The sequence below is a fragment of the Dermacentor silvarum genome, chromosome 6 (genome assembly GCF_013339745.2).
Source record: "Dermacentor silvarum isolate Dsil-2018 chromosome 6, BIME_Dsil_1.4, whole genome shotgun sequence".
NCBI lineage: Eukaryota > Metazoa > Arthropoda > Arachnida > Ixodida > Ixodidae > Dermacentor > Dermacentor silvarum.
Genome location: NC_051159.1, coordinates 29,913,074 through 29,932,561, shown reverse-complemented (window position 1 = coordinate 29,932,561; position 19,488 = coordinate 29,913,074). Strand labels below are relative to the sequence as shown.

The 19,488-nt window shown below is 47.3% G+C and overlaps 1 protein-coding gene across 3 annotated transcripts in view; it reads right to left on the bottom strand.

The window, feature by feature from the left end:
• Positions 1 to 19,488, bottom strand: part of LOC119455364 (segmentation protein cap'n'collar) — a 152,834-nt gene that overhangs the window by 92,424 nt on the left and 40,922 nt on the right. The window contains exons 1-3 of one of the 3 annotated variants that reach the window (XM_037716750.2): positions 17,106 to 18,066; positions 7,482 to 7,607; positions 4,931 to 5,027 (exon numbers count right to left, since the gene is read on the bottom strand). In XM_037716750.2, the coding sequence (XP_037572678.1) occupies positions 4,931 to 5,027; positions 7,482 to 7,607; positions 17,106 to 17,543 (661 nt within the window). In that variant the 5' untranslated portion in view covers positions 17,544 to 18,066. Of the gene's footprint in view, positions 1 to 4,930; positions 5,028 to 7,481; positions 7,608 to 9,801; positions 10,049 to 17,105; positions 18,067 to 19,488 lie in introns of those variants that run through there. The other 2 variants (XM_049668724.1, XM_049668725.1) reach the window with 2 other exon arrangements.

The following is a 19,488-nucleotide window of genomic DNA, read 5'->3' as shown; positions in this document are numbered from 1 at the left end:
AGCAAAAGTACTTGAATGCATTCCATAGAAGCAGAGTTATTGAGAAACGAAGATTGCATATCATCTCTTCCTCGATGAACCCGCTCATTTTTCAATGGCTAGCACTGCGGAGGCTACGGTGGAACGAGGAGTTCACCCACTGCACATAACCATGGCACGCAGTTTAACATTCATTTTGTGTCTTGATGTAAACGCCACCAATTCTGGTTTTGGCAGACATAACTTTAACTCAGGGGCTGTCCCTTAACCTATGGTTGATCTACTATAGAACTTATATGGTTCTAGGAGGTACTGGGCAAGCACTGTCACTCTAGCTGTGGTGTTCAAATGTATTCAAGGAGACTGCGTAGGCTTTTCTCCGTTACCAACTTGCGTACGCTGTCGCGCCAGCGGCCATGTAGCCTCGGTGGTGTTGTTTAGTCAATGATGGACGCCATTTTTCAAGGACGGCTCAAGCGCTTGATGCCTGACATGTGCTTTAACACCGTACATCAATGCACCACTGTACGAAGTAATGTGGAGAAGCAAGACTGGCAAGCCACTACCGCCATACGACAAGAGGTGGAAACACTGCTGGAAAGCTGGCAATCCGATGCACTCTAACCAGGCTATCCAAAACCTGCACATCATCACTAACTGATGCAGTGCATTTGCATCAGTGTTGCCACACTTGCAACTAACATCTACACAGTGGCACAACAGTTTCCTGTTCATATTAAATAACACAGCTTGTGGAGCACATGCCATACAAATTTTTTTTTTAAATGCGAGCACGACATATGCAGCACTCTCGTTGCGTGTATTAGAATGGCAAAAGTAAAAGAACATTTCTTTCTTCTTTTTTCTCACTTGAGTTGCCACACGGCATAACGTCAATGGAGTTAAATATAAGCATGCCGGCCTGTTTCATTTCATAAAAGAACAATTATTTACTATTCTGGTTTCGTTCAGGTGATTCCAGACGTGCACAAATGTTACGCACAAAGATAAAGATGCACTGTGGTAGAGGGCAGCAGAACTTCAGTGACAACACAATCTAGGCTGCAGAAGAGCCAGCACAACTCAAGCAGACAACAGCCGTCGAATACCAGAAGTACAAAACATAATTTTTATATCCAGACTTCGGACGCAGTGGAATTTTGTAATTTTTAAGTAGGTATGTGGAATAATATGAAAAATGTAGCAGCATTGAAGATGCTTATCTGGATAAAGTAATGATTGATCGTGACATTTTCACAAATCCAGCCAATAGTCATATGATGGCACCATTCCATCATCATGAGCAGCTTAGACGGGATTTGAAGAAGCTGCAGGAAAGCATGAGTCATCTTTACAGCGACAATACATGTTCCTTGATGCATGGAAGTGAGTAAACTTTCCTTGCGTGCTCACTAGAGCGTTGTCTCGCATCGAGTGTGATTTATTTACCATGTTAAAAAGTTTTACAGGGTGCCCTTTAGAAAGCCATGAAATACACCTGGTGTTAAAAGTGCTCAGGTTTACAACACAAAGGTTTCAATTAAATTAAATTTGTGGTTTAATTTATCAAAGCTACACAGTTAGGCTATGAGAATGAATATTACCTTTAAGCCCCTGGTGTTTTTAACATGCATCCAAAGCAGGGCACACTTCTCATAACATTGAAATTCGGCCATATGGCTAGGAAGGGGGCCTGTGAAACAAAAGGCTTTGAATGTATACTGCATTGGAGGAGCTATCAACAATCCGACATTGGCCCTGCCACAGCCTCGAAACTTGGAGCTGTACTTGGGCCGTATTCTGAAACGTTCGCCCCCCCCTAGGCGAAATTTCTTTTTTCGCTTTCAGGCGTGCGCCGATTGGCTGTTTTAGCAAAATTGGATGAGCTGATTGGGTGGTTGAGCCCGACGTCATTCAATTTTGCTCAACCAGCCAATCAGCGCTGATTTCGCCTAGGCGAAATTTCGCCTAGGCGAACATTTCAGAATACGGCCCCTGATGGAGTGATCAGCCAGCTGGAGCAGTGCAAGCAATATTCATCCCAGCTCTATATGTCACTGCCTGAAGGTTTGCGTTGTCAATGTGGCATGGCACACCAACACTGCCAGATTGCGCCTTTGCCTTGGAAGTGGTGATATTTTGTCACTGTTTTGTCATGTCTACCTACAGCTGCTAGAACATTTAGGCACATTTCGACTCAAATACACTGCTGTACTGCATTCCAGATTTCTACTCATGTTTCCCTGAACTATGACTGAGAACACAGCCTAGCGAAGAGCAAAGAAAACTTCCTACTAGAAAAGAACAGCCAAAGTTAGGAACAAAAACAACCAGGCCTGTATGGAGACAATTCCACAACCTTTGCATAGAATTCACATGTGAAATAGACACTGGAGCACATTAACATAATACAGACTAAAAAGGAAACTAGCAACATTTGTGACGTTGTCCATTCTGGACGAGGCAATTCAACTTCAGCGAATGACTCAGGCAGATGGCCAACACTGCAAAACTTTATTTTTGTGTTTCTTTAGTGACTGTATTTTACTTAAGATGAACAAAACAATGATAGTTATTTGGAAAAGTAGTATGAAAATATAAAGACATCCTTGAGAATGTTATTACTCTTACTGTACAGACTGATTAGTCATGATGGAATCCACCCACTCTTGAACCAGCGCAATAAACATGAGGTGGCAGAGACAAATAAAATGAAGTTCACAAAAGAAAGACTTAAAGGAAAAGATCTTTTGAACAACCATGTAGACTCCCTCCTGTTATGAAGGAATCATATTGGGCCCAGGTGTCTGCGAGAGCATTGGCTAGCAACAAGCCATGTGCACTACACAGGGTTCAATAACATTGGCAGGGTCCCTTTAATTAGCAGATAGGACGATGGCGGTGTGGATTCGAGAGCAAACATGGGTAGTCAATATTCTAGATTGGATCAAGAAGTGGAATTGCGTAGGTCATGTAACGCACAGAACAGGTCATCTACTGGAGTAACAGACTGGGTGCGCATGGTTGGGATGTGAAGGAGAAGGCAGCCGAGGATTAGTTAAACTGATGAGAGGAGGAAACTTGGCAGCAATGATGAAATCAGTAAACACAAGACAGAGCTAAACAGAGAATGCTGGAAGAGGCTTTTGTCTGGCAGTTAAACATGAAGGGCCACTGCAACGCTTTCCGAACACAGTAAGAACACATTCCCAGTCTGTAGGCAATGTTGCTCGTGAACATGTGAGACAAATATTATTCGACTAAACAAAGCAGAAGACCTATGATCTGTCATTACAGACTGCTTCGCTTTCTCCTGCATCTTTTGAGTCCCTCGATATTTTTTTCACATTATACAGCACCATGACGCCAACCATGACGTTTTAAGATGCTGTAGCATGTACAATGGCCCGTAGATACCAGCTATCTATACTAGCTACCTTGGTTCTCCACAAGAAAAGTAGAAGGTTACCTATCAAGAAAGGGGTCAGGCAAGGAGACACAACCTCTCCAATGCTATTCTCTGCATGCTTAGAAGAAGTATTCAAGCTCTTAGACTGGGAAGGCTTAGGAGTGAGGATCAACGGCGAATATCTCAGCAATGTTCGGTTTGCAGATGACGTCCTATTCAGCAACAATGGGGACAAATTACAACCAATGATTGAGGACCTTAACCGAGAAAGTGTAGCAGTGGGGTTGAAGATTAATATGCTGAATACAAAGGTAATGTTCAACAGCCTGGCAAGGGAACAAAAATGCAGGATCGTCAGTCAGACTCTAGAGTCTGTAAAGGCGTACGTTTATCTAGGTCAATTACTCACAGGGGACCCTGATCAGAAGAATAAAATTGGGCTGGAGTGCATACGGCACATTACCAAATCCGGAGTGGGAGCTTACCACTGTCGTTGAAGAGAAAAGTGTACAATCATTGCATTCTACCGGTGCTAACATATGGGGTAGAAACTTGGAGGTTAACAATGAAGATCGAGAACAAGTTAAGGACCACATAAAGAGCGATGGAACTAAAAATATTAGGCTTAACATCAAGAGACGGGAAGAGAGCGGTGTGGATCAGAGGGCAAACACGGATAGCCAATATTCTAGTTGAAAAAATGGACCTGGGCAGGCCATGTAATGCGTAGTATGGATAACCTGTGGACCATGAGAGTTATAGAATGGATAGCAAGGAAAGGGAAGTGCAGTCGAGGACGGCAGAAAAGTAGGTGGGGTGATGAAGTTAGAAAATTTGCAGGGGCAATTGGAGATCGCAGTGGACATAAATATAGGCTGATGATGATGATGATCAAGTGAGTGCCTATGACCAGGAGCTACTTGAGAGTAAAAACAGGGAAGTCGAGGTTGTTCATGTGTCCTGCCTGTCCTGTCATTAATCCTGTCCCTTTCAAACACCAACCCGAAGGGTTGCCACAAGTGCAGTGCAGAAAGAAGAACAAGAAAGAAGAGAGCGATAGGCAGGTTATTGTTATTGGCATGGCTCCAGCTGACAGGAATTGATAAATAGAAAGGGAATGGAGACAGTAAACATTTAGCTCTTTCTACTGCTGTTATAATTAGTCCCTTTTCAAAAAGTTATTGAGGAAAATATTCATTCGTCCAGCAAGTTGCTCAGGTTAAAAAAAAAAAAGGCGTTTCAGGGCCCTGTTAAGTAGGCTAACGATGGTGATGACAATGCTTATGAAGAGAAAGAACACCACATACTATAACCTATCCACACAAAACACCACCATTTGAAATGCTCCAAATGCTATTATTTATAAATTTTCCTCGGAAAATAAAAAAGTAAATAAATAAAGCCCATTTTAGGACAACTTGATGTTCGTAAAGTAACTGGATGCTAATCTCACGGTGAAGCTCTGTAGATATAAAGGATGCGTGCAGTGACAGTATGACCACTGCAAGGATGCCAGCCTGGCACAGAAATGCCAGTTCTCACCTGTCTCTGAGTCTATGCGGTACTGGAAGCCCTCCCAAGGATTGCTGTCCTCGTGCATTTCAAGTGGCTCATCTTCATCTTCAGGCACTTTGGTACTCTGCAACAAACAGTCAGATCAAGAGCATGCTGTAACGCTGTAACACCAAGAGTCACAACTAGTTGCAGGTGATGCAACTACTCTCAAATTGTAACTCATCCCTGTCATCAATAATTTGGTGCGATGCAATATTGAAGAAGACACTCGACTGTAGAAGGAACATTACTGGTATCACTGTGCTTCAATGTCTTCCAACAAAAATGCAACATGGAAATTACACTGACAGCTTGAAGACACTTTCTTATTGTAAACCTTCATTTAAGGCCCTCCTAAGTAGGTTTAACATACTAATTCAGGAATTACTTTTAAAGAAAGCTAGTTGATTTCTATCAAAGTTGGATCAATATTAAAAGGTCATCATATTTTGATACACTGCCTGATGCCCATGTTTAAAAAGTGCTGGTAACCAGGAAGAAAAAAAAAATAATCAAAGTGTGCTGTGTTAAGTTAAGCCTGAACATTCTATATACAGTTAAACCTTATTGCAATGAAGTTGAAGGGGGAGCTAGGATTACTTCGAATATCCATTATCTCTATGAGGATTTCAGTGGGAACTCCACTTACTTCGTTATATCCAATATTTTGTTATATCCCGTTTTTTATAACAAGGTTTGACTGTATAAAAAAATAAAGCAGGACTCTGCATCTGTAAACAACGGGAGTCTAATATGAATCATCCGTCAGTTCATGTTACAGCTGTGCCATCTCTTGTGTGCAATGTACATTTATCTAACTACAGTTTAACTGAAGGGCGTGTCATATAGACTACAGTGTAAGTAGGTAGTACTACCTTCTTTCAACAAGGCTTGTGCTTCCACATAAGAGCAGTGACACCCCCCCCCCCCTCCCATCACCCCCATTTGTTGTTTTCTTCCAACTGAACTTTAACGTTGACCAGAATTATTTACACAACCCTTCACACAACGTCTGTGGCTGAACAACACCAACTATTGATGGTTGACATGTCAAGCTTCTTGCTAGCCTTTGATGTGAGCAACAATGTGGACCCAGTACTGCAGTGCTTCTTCTAATGGTTATTAATGTCACAATCACAAAAGCTTTAAAGATATACCAGTGCAGTGCATTAATTGAAACATGCACGTGCGTGCACACACACACACACACAAAAACACAGCAATGTTTGATCATGTTCAGTATACAGTCCCTTGTCATAACAAAGTTGCATCGAACAAGAAAATAATTTTATCCGATTATTTTTTATATTCGTGTTGATTATATCAAGGCTTGTCTGATCGAATGCAAATATTCAACTTCAGTTTAAGCTTGTTAAAGTCCATGAGCTTTGTTGAGGTCGGTTGTAGAACAGCAGCTCGTACCATGTATATGGCAAGAAAAGTGGTACTTTCACAACAACTGTCCAGTGCAAAAATACTTGGGTAGTTCGTGAATGTCCATAGACTCTATTCTTTTACATCTCATGTACTTCTTGAAGTAAACAGTTTTTGACAGTTGAGTGTTTTTCTGCCTGAACGTGCATAGTCACGTGAATGGCAGACGAGTGTATAGCATCCATTTCATGGTATTATTTAAGGCCTGTCCAAACATCGGCGTGTTCTTTCTTTCTTTCAAAGCTACTTCAAGAATTTTAATCGGCAAATGCTTTTTCAGTTAAGGCACAGTATTCTTGAGCTTAACCTTAAATTTTCAAAGCCCACACGCCTTCATTCATGGCAACTTCAGAGCACCAAAAAATGCACTACAGCTACACTTAACCCTTTAAGGACGATACATAAAAATAACTTGAGGAAATGCTTATTTTTTATCGAAATGTGCAAAGCACATCGAGAATGAGAATATACAATGAAAAGAAAAAAAATATTTCACTTTCCCAGCAATAGACCAGGCAGAACAGCAAAAGCAAAGCTTATTCACAGTTCTTGTCAGATGTGAAAGAGAGGTGCACATTTAATTCGTTGTACATTACTTGCATGATCACACTGAATCCAAGGATTTTGCATCAGTCTGTCTCCTCTGACCGTGCTTTGAAAAGTAGCATGCCAAACTACTTCTCCCTCGTCCTTTGTACCTGTTCTTATTCAACAAATGACGCTTGCTGCCTATCATTCGTTGTTATCCTAAGATATTTAGCGATAAACTCCGTACTCAAAACTGAAACTCGGCGAGAAGAAGACTTTCTTTTTAGGTTTGTTGGCAACAATCATTCATAAAGGATTAACGCTGCACATGTGTTTCACTCCCGTGCGGTTGCCATTTCTCAATTAGCAATAAGTGATACATGATGATAAAGGACTGATCATTGCTGTCCACCAGTTTTTGATCCGTCGCTTTCCTGAATTTTTTCTAGCTCCCGCTTTTGTTTACCAGAAGCCTGTCACTATACGCCTTGAATCTGGACAACAAACAATAACCAGTAAAGATCTATGCTGCAACTTTTGAATTTAAACACACATTTTCGTGTTGCAAGTTACTTACATCAAAATGTGGCGGCTTCACAGCTTCCTTGCTGCTGCTTTCAGAAGCCACATGGTGGTCAAAGGCATCTCTTGAAACACCAAGATCTTCATCTTGCTTCCAGAGGATCTCAATGAGATCCATATCCTGCAAGATGCAAAAAGCAAGAAAGTCGGCAAGAAGGGAGTCAACTTTTATGAGCACTGTCCAGTAGATGCCATCATGCATTAATATTTCTGGGATTCAGCTGTAAGCGTGACTGCACACAAAGTAAATTGAACTTGCAAAGAAAATAAAGATAATTAACAAGCAGTGCTTCCCAGCTTGTGCCAAAAATCTCCAAGTTAAATGGACACTAAAGGAAAATATTAGGTCGCGCTAAACTGAAAGATTAGGCTTCTGTAAATATGAATTCGTCATTCATTGTGAGAACAGAGCTTTTGTAAGCGAGAATATTACAAAAAATGAAAAATCGGAGTGGCACCACCTGTTGTGGCGTCAGCACTAGCCCATTCACAGAGCAGCAGAGAGGGAGGTCACGTAGAGTTTATATGAACTTGTACATTTTTGGCACGGGCAGCTATTTTCTAACCAACCAAGTGATATATTCAAGCATCACAGACAACAATGATAGACTTCTAGGCAAATAATGTATCGCTCTAGCTCAACTTTTCCTTTAAACATGTCAGTTTAACATACATGCCTTGAATTAAGATTGCAAAAGATTTTTTAGAAACTAGCATTAAGGAAAACTGATGGCATTATGATCTCGTTGGACAATATGCAACATTTTAGTAAGCGGGCTTTCCCACACATCTAGCTTGCCTTAACCAAGTAGGCTGCACTCTCCCCAGCAGCAGCGCTAAAGCTGAGACGTGTTTTGAACTATTGGTCGGTGCAAGAAATGGAGGGTGGCAGGAATGATGTCACCAGGTCGCAAGTTGACACCTTAATTAAGATTCAAACCCAAGGTCCGCCACCTTTATTAGGTCAAACGAAGTGTGGAGAAGTGCACTTGCAGGTTTTACATATATGAGACTAGTATTTCCTGCAGCTGACAAGGTCAAGGAATGTCTGTACAGCGACTGTACAAGGAAATTGAATAAGCTAAAACCAGGAAATATTCAAACCATCTTTCTTTTCCACAACAAAAAAGATTTTTAAGCTGTCGCAAGTTTTGCACTTACAATTATATTCTTGTGTGCAAAAAATTATTCATTAGGGAAGCTTTTTAAGTGCATACACGCATACACATGACCTGATGAGGCATCTTTTTCATGTAATGTTAATGCATCAAAGGGCAAAGAGTATCTAAGAGCAAGGTTTCAACTGCACTGAAAATTACTTTTAATGGTTTGCTTTTGCTCATACGTTTTGCTTTCTGATGCACTGGGTTGCACTGCTTTTTTCTGTGTGTAAATTCTTTTTGCTTTATTGATCCTTCCAGCATCTGCCTGCAGCCATTTGTGAAGCCATATAGGGCACCAAGGCATGTAAATAAACAAGTATACCAACAAACAGTTACACAAACAGCACATTCCACAAGGAATATGACTGCATTATTGCACTAACAGGCTCTGCAGAATAAAACAATACTGCTCCATCTACCATATATGCTGTAGCCAGAACTGAAACAATGTAATCTATGTCATAACGGCACATCTATTAGGAACAATCTTGATGTGCCACCGAGAATGCATGCCGCAGAGAACCTAACAAGTCTGCATGCCCACGTCTCTATACATTATGAGAGGCACAATGTGCCTTCAGGCCTTTGCTAAGTAATTACCATAGACCACCACGCACAAGGTTCCAAGTAGCAGTTTGAAGGAATTGGGTCGGTATTTTGTAGCGATGCCTTTCCGATGCCAATGCCTTTTCGCGCGTGGTCAGTGGTCAGAGCGACGGTCCGCTCACGTTATCAACGAGATCAGCCAGCGGTGAGCGGTGGATGATAAGACTAGTACAGAATAAAGCATAACGCATCGCTACAAAATACCGGCCCAGGTTTTGTGAAACATATCTGGCTTTCAGATGGAAATGGATCGCCTAACTAAAGGAGTAAGCGCTTATGTAAATATTCAATTTCTAACTCCAAGCTCTAATAGATTTTCTTAATGCTTAATGTCTGTTGTAAAAGACAATGTTAAACATCCTAAAGAGCTAAAGAAATATCATAGGTTAAGCAGCTCTACGCAAATATTATGCTATTGTGTGTTTAGTAGGACTGTTCAGAAACGCTGACATTGTGGCAAACGCGTATTTGGTGAAGATACGATACACAGCTGCATTGTTTGGCAACCAGGAGCGGCCATCCATGGGCACGTTACGTCACACTCACGCGGTGCTGTCCATCCGACAACAAAAGGCGATACGAGATGGCGCGCGGCACAAGTCCGTCGATCACGTGGTCCACCACGAGACACTTCGTCGACGCCATCGTTATCCGCAGGAGGGAACGCGATACAGCGTACCGTCACCAGTGAACAAGACCGCAGAAGCACACGAAACACAACACGACCAGTTTGAAAGGATGCGCGCAGTCACAACCGAGCGCAGAGATATGCGACGACCAGCGCACACAAGCTGTGGAGTTTCGGTCCCTGAGACGCATCGTCAGGCGCGGAATCACACGACACTGCAGTCTCAAATCGTACACGACGATACAGCGCGCACATGACCCGAGGGGTTTCAGCGGCTACAGCGCCTGCTTGTCCACATCGCGAGCAGCGATTCAAGTCTTCCCGCGGCAGCTCGATGAAAGAGGCGAGCGACGCATCCTGGCAGCGCTTCCACGTCGAGCATCGTTGCTGCGAGTCAGAAGAGTCTTGACCTGGAAACGCGCAGCGTTTCGAAAGAGCTCCGACCCGGGGCGCGCACGAGCGGCACTGCAAAACGTCGGTGGGCTAACGACAAGCGATCAGGGCCGCGGCTTCCGAAAGACCAGGCGGAGCTAGCTGGAGCGCCGGTTTCCACCCGGGCAGCAAAGGCGCGCGTCTCTGGGCGCGGGTCCAAGGCGAGCCGCGGTCACACGGCTTCCAGGGAAAAAAAGGAACCGCCGGGTGCGCAGCGCGCGTTGCCCAAGCGAACGAACGTCGCTTCGCGCGCGCCCTCGACCAGGTGCTGAACTCCGGGAGCAAGGGCGGCACGAAAAACAACCGCCCCACGCGACGCCATCCAGCGCTCGCGATATGTCAAAGCGGCCCGCGCAACAAGTGCCTCAAAATAAGAGCACACTGCCGAGACCCCGAAAGGCTCATCGCGGGTCAAAGACACACGCGGACCCCCCGAAATCGCGGGGCTCCGGGCAGATCGCGACCCAAAGCCCGAGTCCCTCGGAACGAGTTCCCAGAAGAAGGCTTGGCCACAGTGCAGCGGTAGCGTTGTGGCAACATCCACGCGCGATCAAGGCGGCAATGTCCCGGCGGTGCGTTGGCAGCCGTCTCGTTGGGTGCCGGTCCAAAATTAAGATCCCAAGTTCACTGTAACGAGCCGGCGTGCGTCGTCGGGGCCCACCGGACGGGCCGATTGCTCAAAGGAGCATCGCGCGGATGAGTTCGTTCGCTGCGCAATTTTTTGCGTCGGCAGCAAGCGCGTGTTGCCGGCTGCGGAGGTGGCGGCGGGTTTGTTCGCTCGGCCCGCGCGAGTCAAGGCCGCACCCCTTTCTGGGCCCGGGACACACCGGCCACCGAGGAGCCTTCGCGCGATGACGTGGTGCGGTTGATACCCGTCGGCGACGAGGCCGGCTTCGGCATCACCCCGTGTCATCCGAGACAACCCGCCGATGGCCTCTGCCCACGTTCGGCAGCGAAATCGACGAGCGCAAGGGACGCCGTCAAGGACACGCGGTCTTTGTTCCCGCGCGGGTGCCAGCCGCGCCCCGCCAAGCGCCTACGCGCGTGCACCCCCAGAAACGACGGCGGAATTTTGGCAGCGCCCTGCGGGCCAGCGATATCTCCTGCCGGCGGGCGAGCTCGTCCACACGAGCCCCGCAATACACGCGGGAGAACCTCCTCCAAAACTCGCGAAGCACACCTGTCGCCAGCAGTCTGACATAGTGCAACCAGTACGGGCACTGTGAATGCGAAAGCTGCTTTGGCAACACGAAAAGGAAATAGTTCCTCTTCTTTCTTTGGTTAAGTTTGGCGACATTCCCCAGGCGCTACTGTATGCACACTATTGTTGCGTCTTTGCATGTTCTCGCGCCCACCATGGGTCACCAACTAGGCCACGTATGCGCCTCCGTTGTGGCAGGGAGCTTATCCAGCTCGGAAAAAGAAACAAAACCCCATCCCGGACGCCTAATATTTGCAGGCCCACTTGTTCCCAGCCGAGAGCAGAAACTGCACGAGGTGCGGGTGGGCGATACGCGGTGCACACGTCGCACGCACTGAGCGATAACCACACAGGCCCGGCTGCCGACAAGATAGCGCGCTAATCTCGGCCACCAAGGGCGTGCGCCGAGAGCACGGTCGCGGAGGCCGCGGATGGACCGCGTGATCCCCCCCCTCGCCACGGCGCTCCTCGAGCACTGCCGGGGGGCTTTATGCCGGGACATCCCTCAGATGGCTGTTGCAACCGATGTATCCGCAAACAAGCACCCCACGAGACGGAGAGCTCCGCACGAGATAAAACTGATGCAAATCTAACGCACGTGCCGAAATCTAGAAGCTTTCTTGAAGCGTTCCACTAAGTGCTATAAAGCTAAATGCGACACGTACAATTGTCTTTATTGGCATCCGATGCAACGTCTCATCCCATGTAATGCTTACGCCCTACACCGTTCGCAAGCAATTCCGAAATGCCTACAGCAGCTGATGCGACCGTCGAAGCAGTGATGTATGTCGACGAACATCGCGAAGAAGTGCTTGCTGAGAAAACTCTACGACACGGAAGAAAGTGTTCATGGTTATTTGCCCGTTTCATTCCTGCGTCTGTAGCGCACGCATATGCTACGTGACGTGACGCATATGACGACCATCTCAATGAGCTAGCACAGGAAACGCGAAACTATTGCAATCTGTTTTTATTCCGCAATAGCCCTCAGTGAAAGGTCGAGGATCAAAGGGACAACACTAAATAGGATTTTAAGTTGAGCTGTATACCAAAAGAGGCATTTTCTTTTACCGCAATGGGTGGAGTGGTAAGCCAGAATAGACTAGAGAGGGGTGGCGACGCCACCTTAAAGTTTCCGCACCAGTTCGCCGTGACCTCATAGATTTTGACGACGTCTGCTATTGACAAATAAGGAATGCACTGTATTTTAAAAGAGCCCAACAGCGAACTTGGACAAGTTTCAAGAACTCTTACAGATCCACAGCGGCTTAAATACGAAAAAATAATTTGACATTCGTGACGTCACACTGAAGCTGACGTTCCGGAGCGAAATTTAAAAAAAAATGGCCTTTAATTTCTCTTCTAATAATCGACCTATTACCGCGAAATTAGTGAAAAATAGAATCCTGAAAGAATAATTTATCATGTAAAATTTAATTTGTTTTCTTTTCTTTAGCGTCCCCCTTTAACGACATCGATGTCTGGAAAGGCCAGCAGTGCATGAAACATTATTACTACGATGAATGAATCAATTTATGCGCGGAACGTCCAGTTGTTCGTCTTTTAGCCTTCTCTAGCTTTATGTAGTCTGTGTCTTCACGTAACTCTCCCATAAACGAATCAAGCAGCGCTTGCCGCCAGCTCGTGGGTTTCCAAAACGTTTGAACGCTGAAGGCCAGAATACTCCGGGAAGAGCAAAACAATAAGCTTCAATCCGCACACGCTGTACAGGTGCTGCACTAACTATGAAAAAGTTGAACTGTCTTCACGAATTTAGGCCATACTTCTTCAACGCCATCTATAGGTGACTTGACACGAACCTTCGCTCTAGAATCTCCAGATTACACATGGACGCAAGTGTCAGAGCTGCATATATATAAACAGCCCACGCATGGCTGCACTTGATCGAGTTTCATCGATTTAGAACTTCTCGTCTGCTAAATCCATATCTACTTATTTACAATAAGATACATCCAACCGCATACAGAGACATCCAACCGTACACAGAAACATTTGTCCCGATAAAGGCAGTACCCATCATACACAACGCCACGCGGGTGCAGTGGGAGGCTGCGCTGTCCAGCTGAGAACTGGACGACCAGATTTGGCTGGTCGAACGCGCCAGACGGGCAGCTGAGGCCGCGGGAGTTCTGGACCCACCACAGACGCTCTGCAGAAACCCACCTCCGGAGCAAATCAAGCGGATCCTCTCTCTCTCTCTCTCTCTCTCTACCCAAGGCTGACCTCACTGCGTCGACTTCTCGCCGCGCGGTTTGACATTGCAGGCAGTCTTGTGCTTCGCGGATTCACACCACGTGTTAGCCGCCGCGGTGGCTCGATGGCTATGACGCTCTGCTGCTCAGCAACGAGGTCGTGGGCGCGATTCCCGGCGGCCGCACTCTGACAAGGTTGAAATTCGGGCCTGGCGATTAATTCGATCAATGCTTAAATCGCGATTAATCGGTTGAGGTCACATTAGCAAAATCAGGCAAGCGTCCCAGTTTCGCTTGCATCGCACTAGGGAAAGGAACGACAGATTGAACTACAATGTACTGACTACACATGCAGGCGCCGGTCAGGGCTAGAGTCACCCGTGGGCGCTGCACATCTAGCCAGAGGAGCCTGCTATTGCGTGGGCGTTGAAAGAAGGGACGGTGACGAAGCTGGACTTAGGATTGCGTCTGAGTGAGTCTGATATGCTCGATACATCCACTCAAGCAAATTGTCGCTTATGCAATATTAAAGGCAACGGTCAAATGTAGCGCATTAAAAAAAAGTTCATTCTAATGATTCACCAGTTATGATCTTAAGCACGCGTACGTAAATCCACACTACCAATTCATTAGTCAATTAAAACGTTCCCCGTTAATTTAATTAAAATTGTTCATCGATGGCCAGCCTTAGGGCCCATTCATTCACACTTGCGACTAGGTGAAGTCGCGCGACCGATTGCGACTGGCGACCAAAAAACTACTCAAGATAGCTGGAATGCGAACACGCTCGTGTATACCGTGCGACGGGTACGCGTTAAGCAACCCCAGGTGGTCCAGATTTAGTCCGGGAATCCCCGACTACGGTGTCTACAGAGCTCGTCTTTCGGCCTTTGGGACGACAGAACTGCGCAGCTTAACATTTGCAAGGACTACTGTACGGAGATTTTGCCGCTCAACAGCTATGCGCGCTGCAGCAGCACAACCACTTCGCACGCTCCGCGCCAACCGATGCACTGCGGTCTACGCGGCAGACACACACAAGAATCTCAACGCGAGTGGCATTTCACGCAGCGTGCGACAAACACGTGCGCTAATTTCGACGCTGTCGCGCGGGCAGGAAAAGTGCACCGCGCGTCAGGTGCGGCGGAAAGCAGCTGTTTCCTGCGCATTTTTCCGCGCTCTGCACACGAGGCACCGTTTTTCCTTTTAGGCCTCGCGTCGTCTCCTTTATCCCGAGCACGGATGTTCACGCGAAAACTGCCAAGAGGAAGCTGCACCGAACTAGACGAAACGCACTCAAGGAGCCCCAAAGGAAAAAATCTATCCTCGTTTTATTCTTTTGCGGGATGAGAGAGAGAGGCGTTGCAAGGGCGCGTCTCGACCGAGGAGAAACTCCTCGTTTCTCTAACGCGCGCACAGATTGACGTGTTTTGCAGCGCGCGACTGGCCGTGCTCTTCAGCTACTACAGCACAAAGAACTAATCCTCGTCCGTGAATGTGTTTCGACGACTTCTGTCCACAACTATTCAACTGCTGTGCTCCACGGTACAAAGCGTAGGCGGCGGATGCCGCACTGTGGTTAAGGCCAACAAAATTGTAGACACCGCGCAGTGAAATGCCGCGGTGAAACTACTCAAACAGCCCCGGTTTGAGGCAAGTCGGCTGCATGGCACACAATGGCGGAACAGCCGTTCAAAGACGAAATCCGTCCGCACGAAAAACGAGAGCGCCCGGTGCTTTGTGTGAAAGCGGTCGTCGGGAACGCGGTCCTTGCTCAAGAGTTGTGCCCGCTTTGCGGGGAAAAAAAAAAAAAAAAAGCACGCTGCAGCGACGGAGGATGCGCGTTGCCAATGCCACCGCGTCGGGTCGCACGCGCTCCCATCAACGCGAAAGCTCCAGAAAAACTCGGTCGCACGAGCTCATCGTCGTCGTGCGCAGCGGATTGCTCCTGCTGGACGCGTCAGAGAAACTTCCTGTGGCCTCCTCCGCGATTCGTTTTCCTTATCTTGCGTCAGCCGGACCCGGGGGCAAAGCACGCCGCCGTTGTTTTTTATTCGACGCGTCGTCTTGTGACAAATGCGCGTGCGGCCCGCAACACTGATTTCGGGGCGATGACTGACGCCAAGCGCGACTGCCACGATGACCGTTTCTGCTTGATCGCTGACAGCGAGCGAACTCGTCCCCCCCCCCCCCCCCCCCCCCCACACGGGTCGCCAAATACACCACACTGCATTGCGACAAGTAATGAGGCTGCAAGACGAAAAAGAATAACCGCAATGTTTTTTTTTTTTTTTTTTGCCATTTACGGCCGTGAGGGTTGCATCACTCATCAAACCTGTATTTTTATGACGAATTCCAGTAGCCGGGATACCTGTAAATGCGCATAAATGAACGAAAAGCTCGAGTGGCCATTCAATGGTGTGGGCGAGTTCGCTATAACTTCTGCGGTGGCACCTCCCGGAGATTCAGAACAATACTCGTTCTTGCACAAAGCATTTTTACCCACTTAAACCATTTGATCTCTGGGTGTGTGTTTCAAACTACTTAGACTCTAGTGTACACCCTTACTTTTTTTTTTTTTTTTTTAAATATCACGCGAGCACTGACCAGACAACCTGTTAACGACTGTGCACTCTTGAACTGCGCAGCAGAATACAATTTAACTCCTGCATATCGCCGATCCCGCCGCCTACAGTATCTTTCGGCAATAGACGTAACTCCCCGCACCGAAAGAATAACTGCACGTTACTGCAATAGCCGCGTGGAGAATGAGTGTTGCCAAGGGTGTACTGCAATGTACGCTTATTTCTCTCTCTCTCTCTCTGTCCTCACATGTGCATCGAAGTGCACACCAGCTCTTTACGACGTCAGCTGCGAATCAAAAGGTGATCTTCAGACATCGACGTCTGACGCATGCAGCGCAATTTTGAGTCAAGAGAGCGTAATTTGAAACAATGACGCGAGTCGAGCTGCACGTCCGTTTTCGTAGGCACGTGACAAGAGCGACCGAGTGTGGGAAAACGCGGCTGGTCCAGGACCAAACGTCACTGTTACTACGGGCCGTGTTACAGAGGAAAACAAATACGCAAGACTGTGGGGGGGAGAGCGGTCTTCAAGGCTCGCCTCCCCCTTCGCTCGTAGGAGGAAGCGCACCGCACCTGAAGAGGCCGTTCCCTTGGGCGCGACGGGCAAACTCGTTTTTTCGTTTTTCTTTATTTCATTTTTTTTTTCGCACGTGTTTTTCATAGAGCCCTTGTGTTTACTGAGCAAGACAGGACGGTGTTAATTGGAGGGTCATATAAACGCGAGAGCTGTAAAAAGTACGCATCGCTGCACAAGTCCAACAATGGGAACGTGTCTCCCACGCATTATTTACCTCTTGCGTCAGGTTACTGCTCGCGCCGGATGCATCGCTCGGAGAATCGGCACGCTGCTCGTCCTCGGACGCGGCGGCAGCCACTTCGTTCGAAATCCTCGTTGGCGGCGGGCCCGGGTCCTCGGCCAGGTAGGCGAACACCCGCGTTCGAACACGCCGCAGCAGCGACGGAATTCCCAGTTCGTGCAGCTCGGCGAACACGGGGTTCGCATCGACGGCATCGATGCTCTTGGGGTGAACGAACAGCGGTGGTGTAAGGCTTTGAGCGTGCGTGAATGCCGACTGGACCCCGACACGCACGCTGCGGACGAGGTCGGACCGCCGGTTCAAGCGGACAGGGTTCGAGTCCGGGTTGGAACCGAGCTGCAGGAGGCTCACCGCAAGCAGCAGTTGCAGAATGGTGGACCGCACTCCGCTGCACTTTTTGAAGTTCATCATGGCGATCGTTGACACTTACACACTCAAGAATCACAGCGAGGATGCGTTGCGAGCGCGTCCAGAGGCGGATCTCCGTTGTTTCCACTCGACGCTGTTTACGTGGGACGCCGGTCGGAGCGGCGGCGTCTTATCGCAGGCGACAGCACAAACCAAGCGCGGCTCGGTCTCAGGCTGGACGATCGTCGTAACTTGAAGCAGCGTCTCGCAGCCGACAGATTTCGGTGTGGACGTTAGGAGCCCGTAGGCACACAAACGGGGCCGCAGTTCGGCATGCTGCGCCCACCTTCATCGCCGCCTTTTTTGCTTCCACCGAGGTAACAGGCAACGCCTCGGACGCATAGCGGCAGCTTCTCGGTCACGAATCGCACACCACAGTAGTCTCACAGTGCAGAAATCTCGGTCCCGTAACAAGGCGTGTCGTTCGAAGTATGAAACACGCCGGCCGCGGAGTGCACAAAGAAGCTTGGATAGACGAACCGAGCGGACAATGAGCAATCGGCATCGGGTTTGCACAGCGCACGCTGGAGCCGCCAGTGTCGCCTCTTGCTCAAGCTTCCCGTACGTCACATCCGAGGTGAAAGCCTCCTCGAAACGTGACGTCATGACCTCACGCGGCCGGCGTGCGCGTCCTTGCGGCTCCAGTGTTGCTTTTTGTTTCGCTCTTTCGCTGTTTTGCCGCTGGCTGTTTCGCAACGCTCGCCGTCTTGCATTTAAAGGGATCATAAATACCCAGAACGATGCTTTCGAGTCTACATTTAGAAGCTTGTTGCTATGTTTGATACTGGAGGCTTTTTCAACATTTCTGCACGTTCCAGCTTCGCTGCGCTGCCAGCTTCTTGCCCTAGTTTTGTTATCCCAGAGATCGTATTTATCGCCAGAAACGGCTTGTTTTGCTGACTGGGCGCAGGAAGCTCCAAGGCGACCATGCGACCTTGTAGCAGACTGTATAAAATGTCCATCAAGCGTAACCACGTCTGTCACCAGTAGCAAAGCACGTAATCAAGTTGATTTCTTGATGGGGATGCGACAAAGATAGCTTTCAACGCTTTCATAAACTAATCATCTTAGTTTTTCCATCTTGCGCTACGTTAAAATGCATGTTGAGCTCTTGTCTTGTCACAGGCGTACGATTCTCAGGTGGGAAAAAAAGATTGCATTTTCCTTCTTCCTTTGAGACGCGATGAGTTTATTCGTCGTCGCCAAGGTCACGAAAATACGAAGGAACGTGAACACAGTCTTTATACAAATGCTGCAGCCAATTACGCTCACTCATTGGTCTGACGTCACGGTGGAGGCAAACCTCATTCAATGGGCGTCTCGGCGCGGAGGCACAGGATAGTTCGGTGCGGTTTGGTGGACAGAGCTCGTACTGAATTGCGGATAATGACTGTAACTAAGTATGTACTTTTCAGTCATACTGAGCTGCGCACATGCGAAAAATAAAGACTGCTGTCTCCACGGGTAGCTAATTTGTATTCCGTATTTCCGATTTTCTTACTAGAAATAAACTGCAGTAAGGTAAGAGACTAGCGTTTCTTTCTAGGAACGACTTCTTCATAATAAGGTTTACGCAGCTCAACGTAGTGCTGGGTTGCACAATGACGTCAATCTTAAGATTAGTAAATTGAACTTCCCTGCTACTAAAGTCCTATATTGTTTATGACCACTGATTTTGCGTAGATCGTGAACAACGGCACCTTGTTACCTATTTAAAAACAAAATATATTTTCTGGTACGTGGAAGGTAGAAACAAGCGTATCAATTTTGTTAAAATTATTTAAACTCTAAGGTATTACGTGCCAAAACAACGATATGATTACGAGGGACTCCGGGTTAATTTTGACCACTTGGGGTTCTTTAACGTGAACCCAGTACACGGCACATGGGCTGTTTTGAATTTCGCCACCAACGGAATGTGTCCGCCGCCGCCGGGATTCGATCCCGC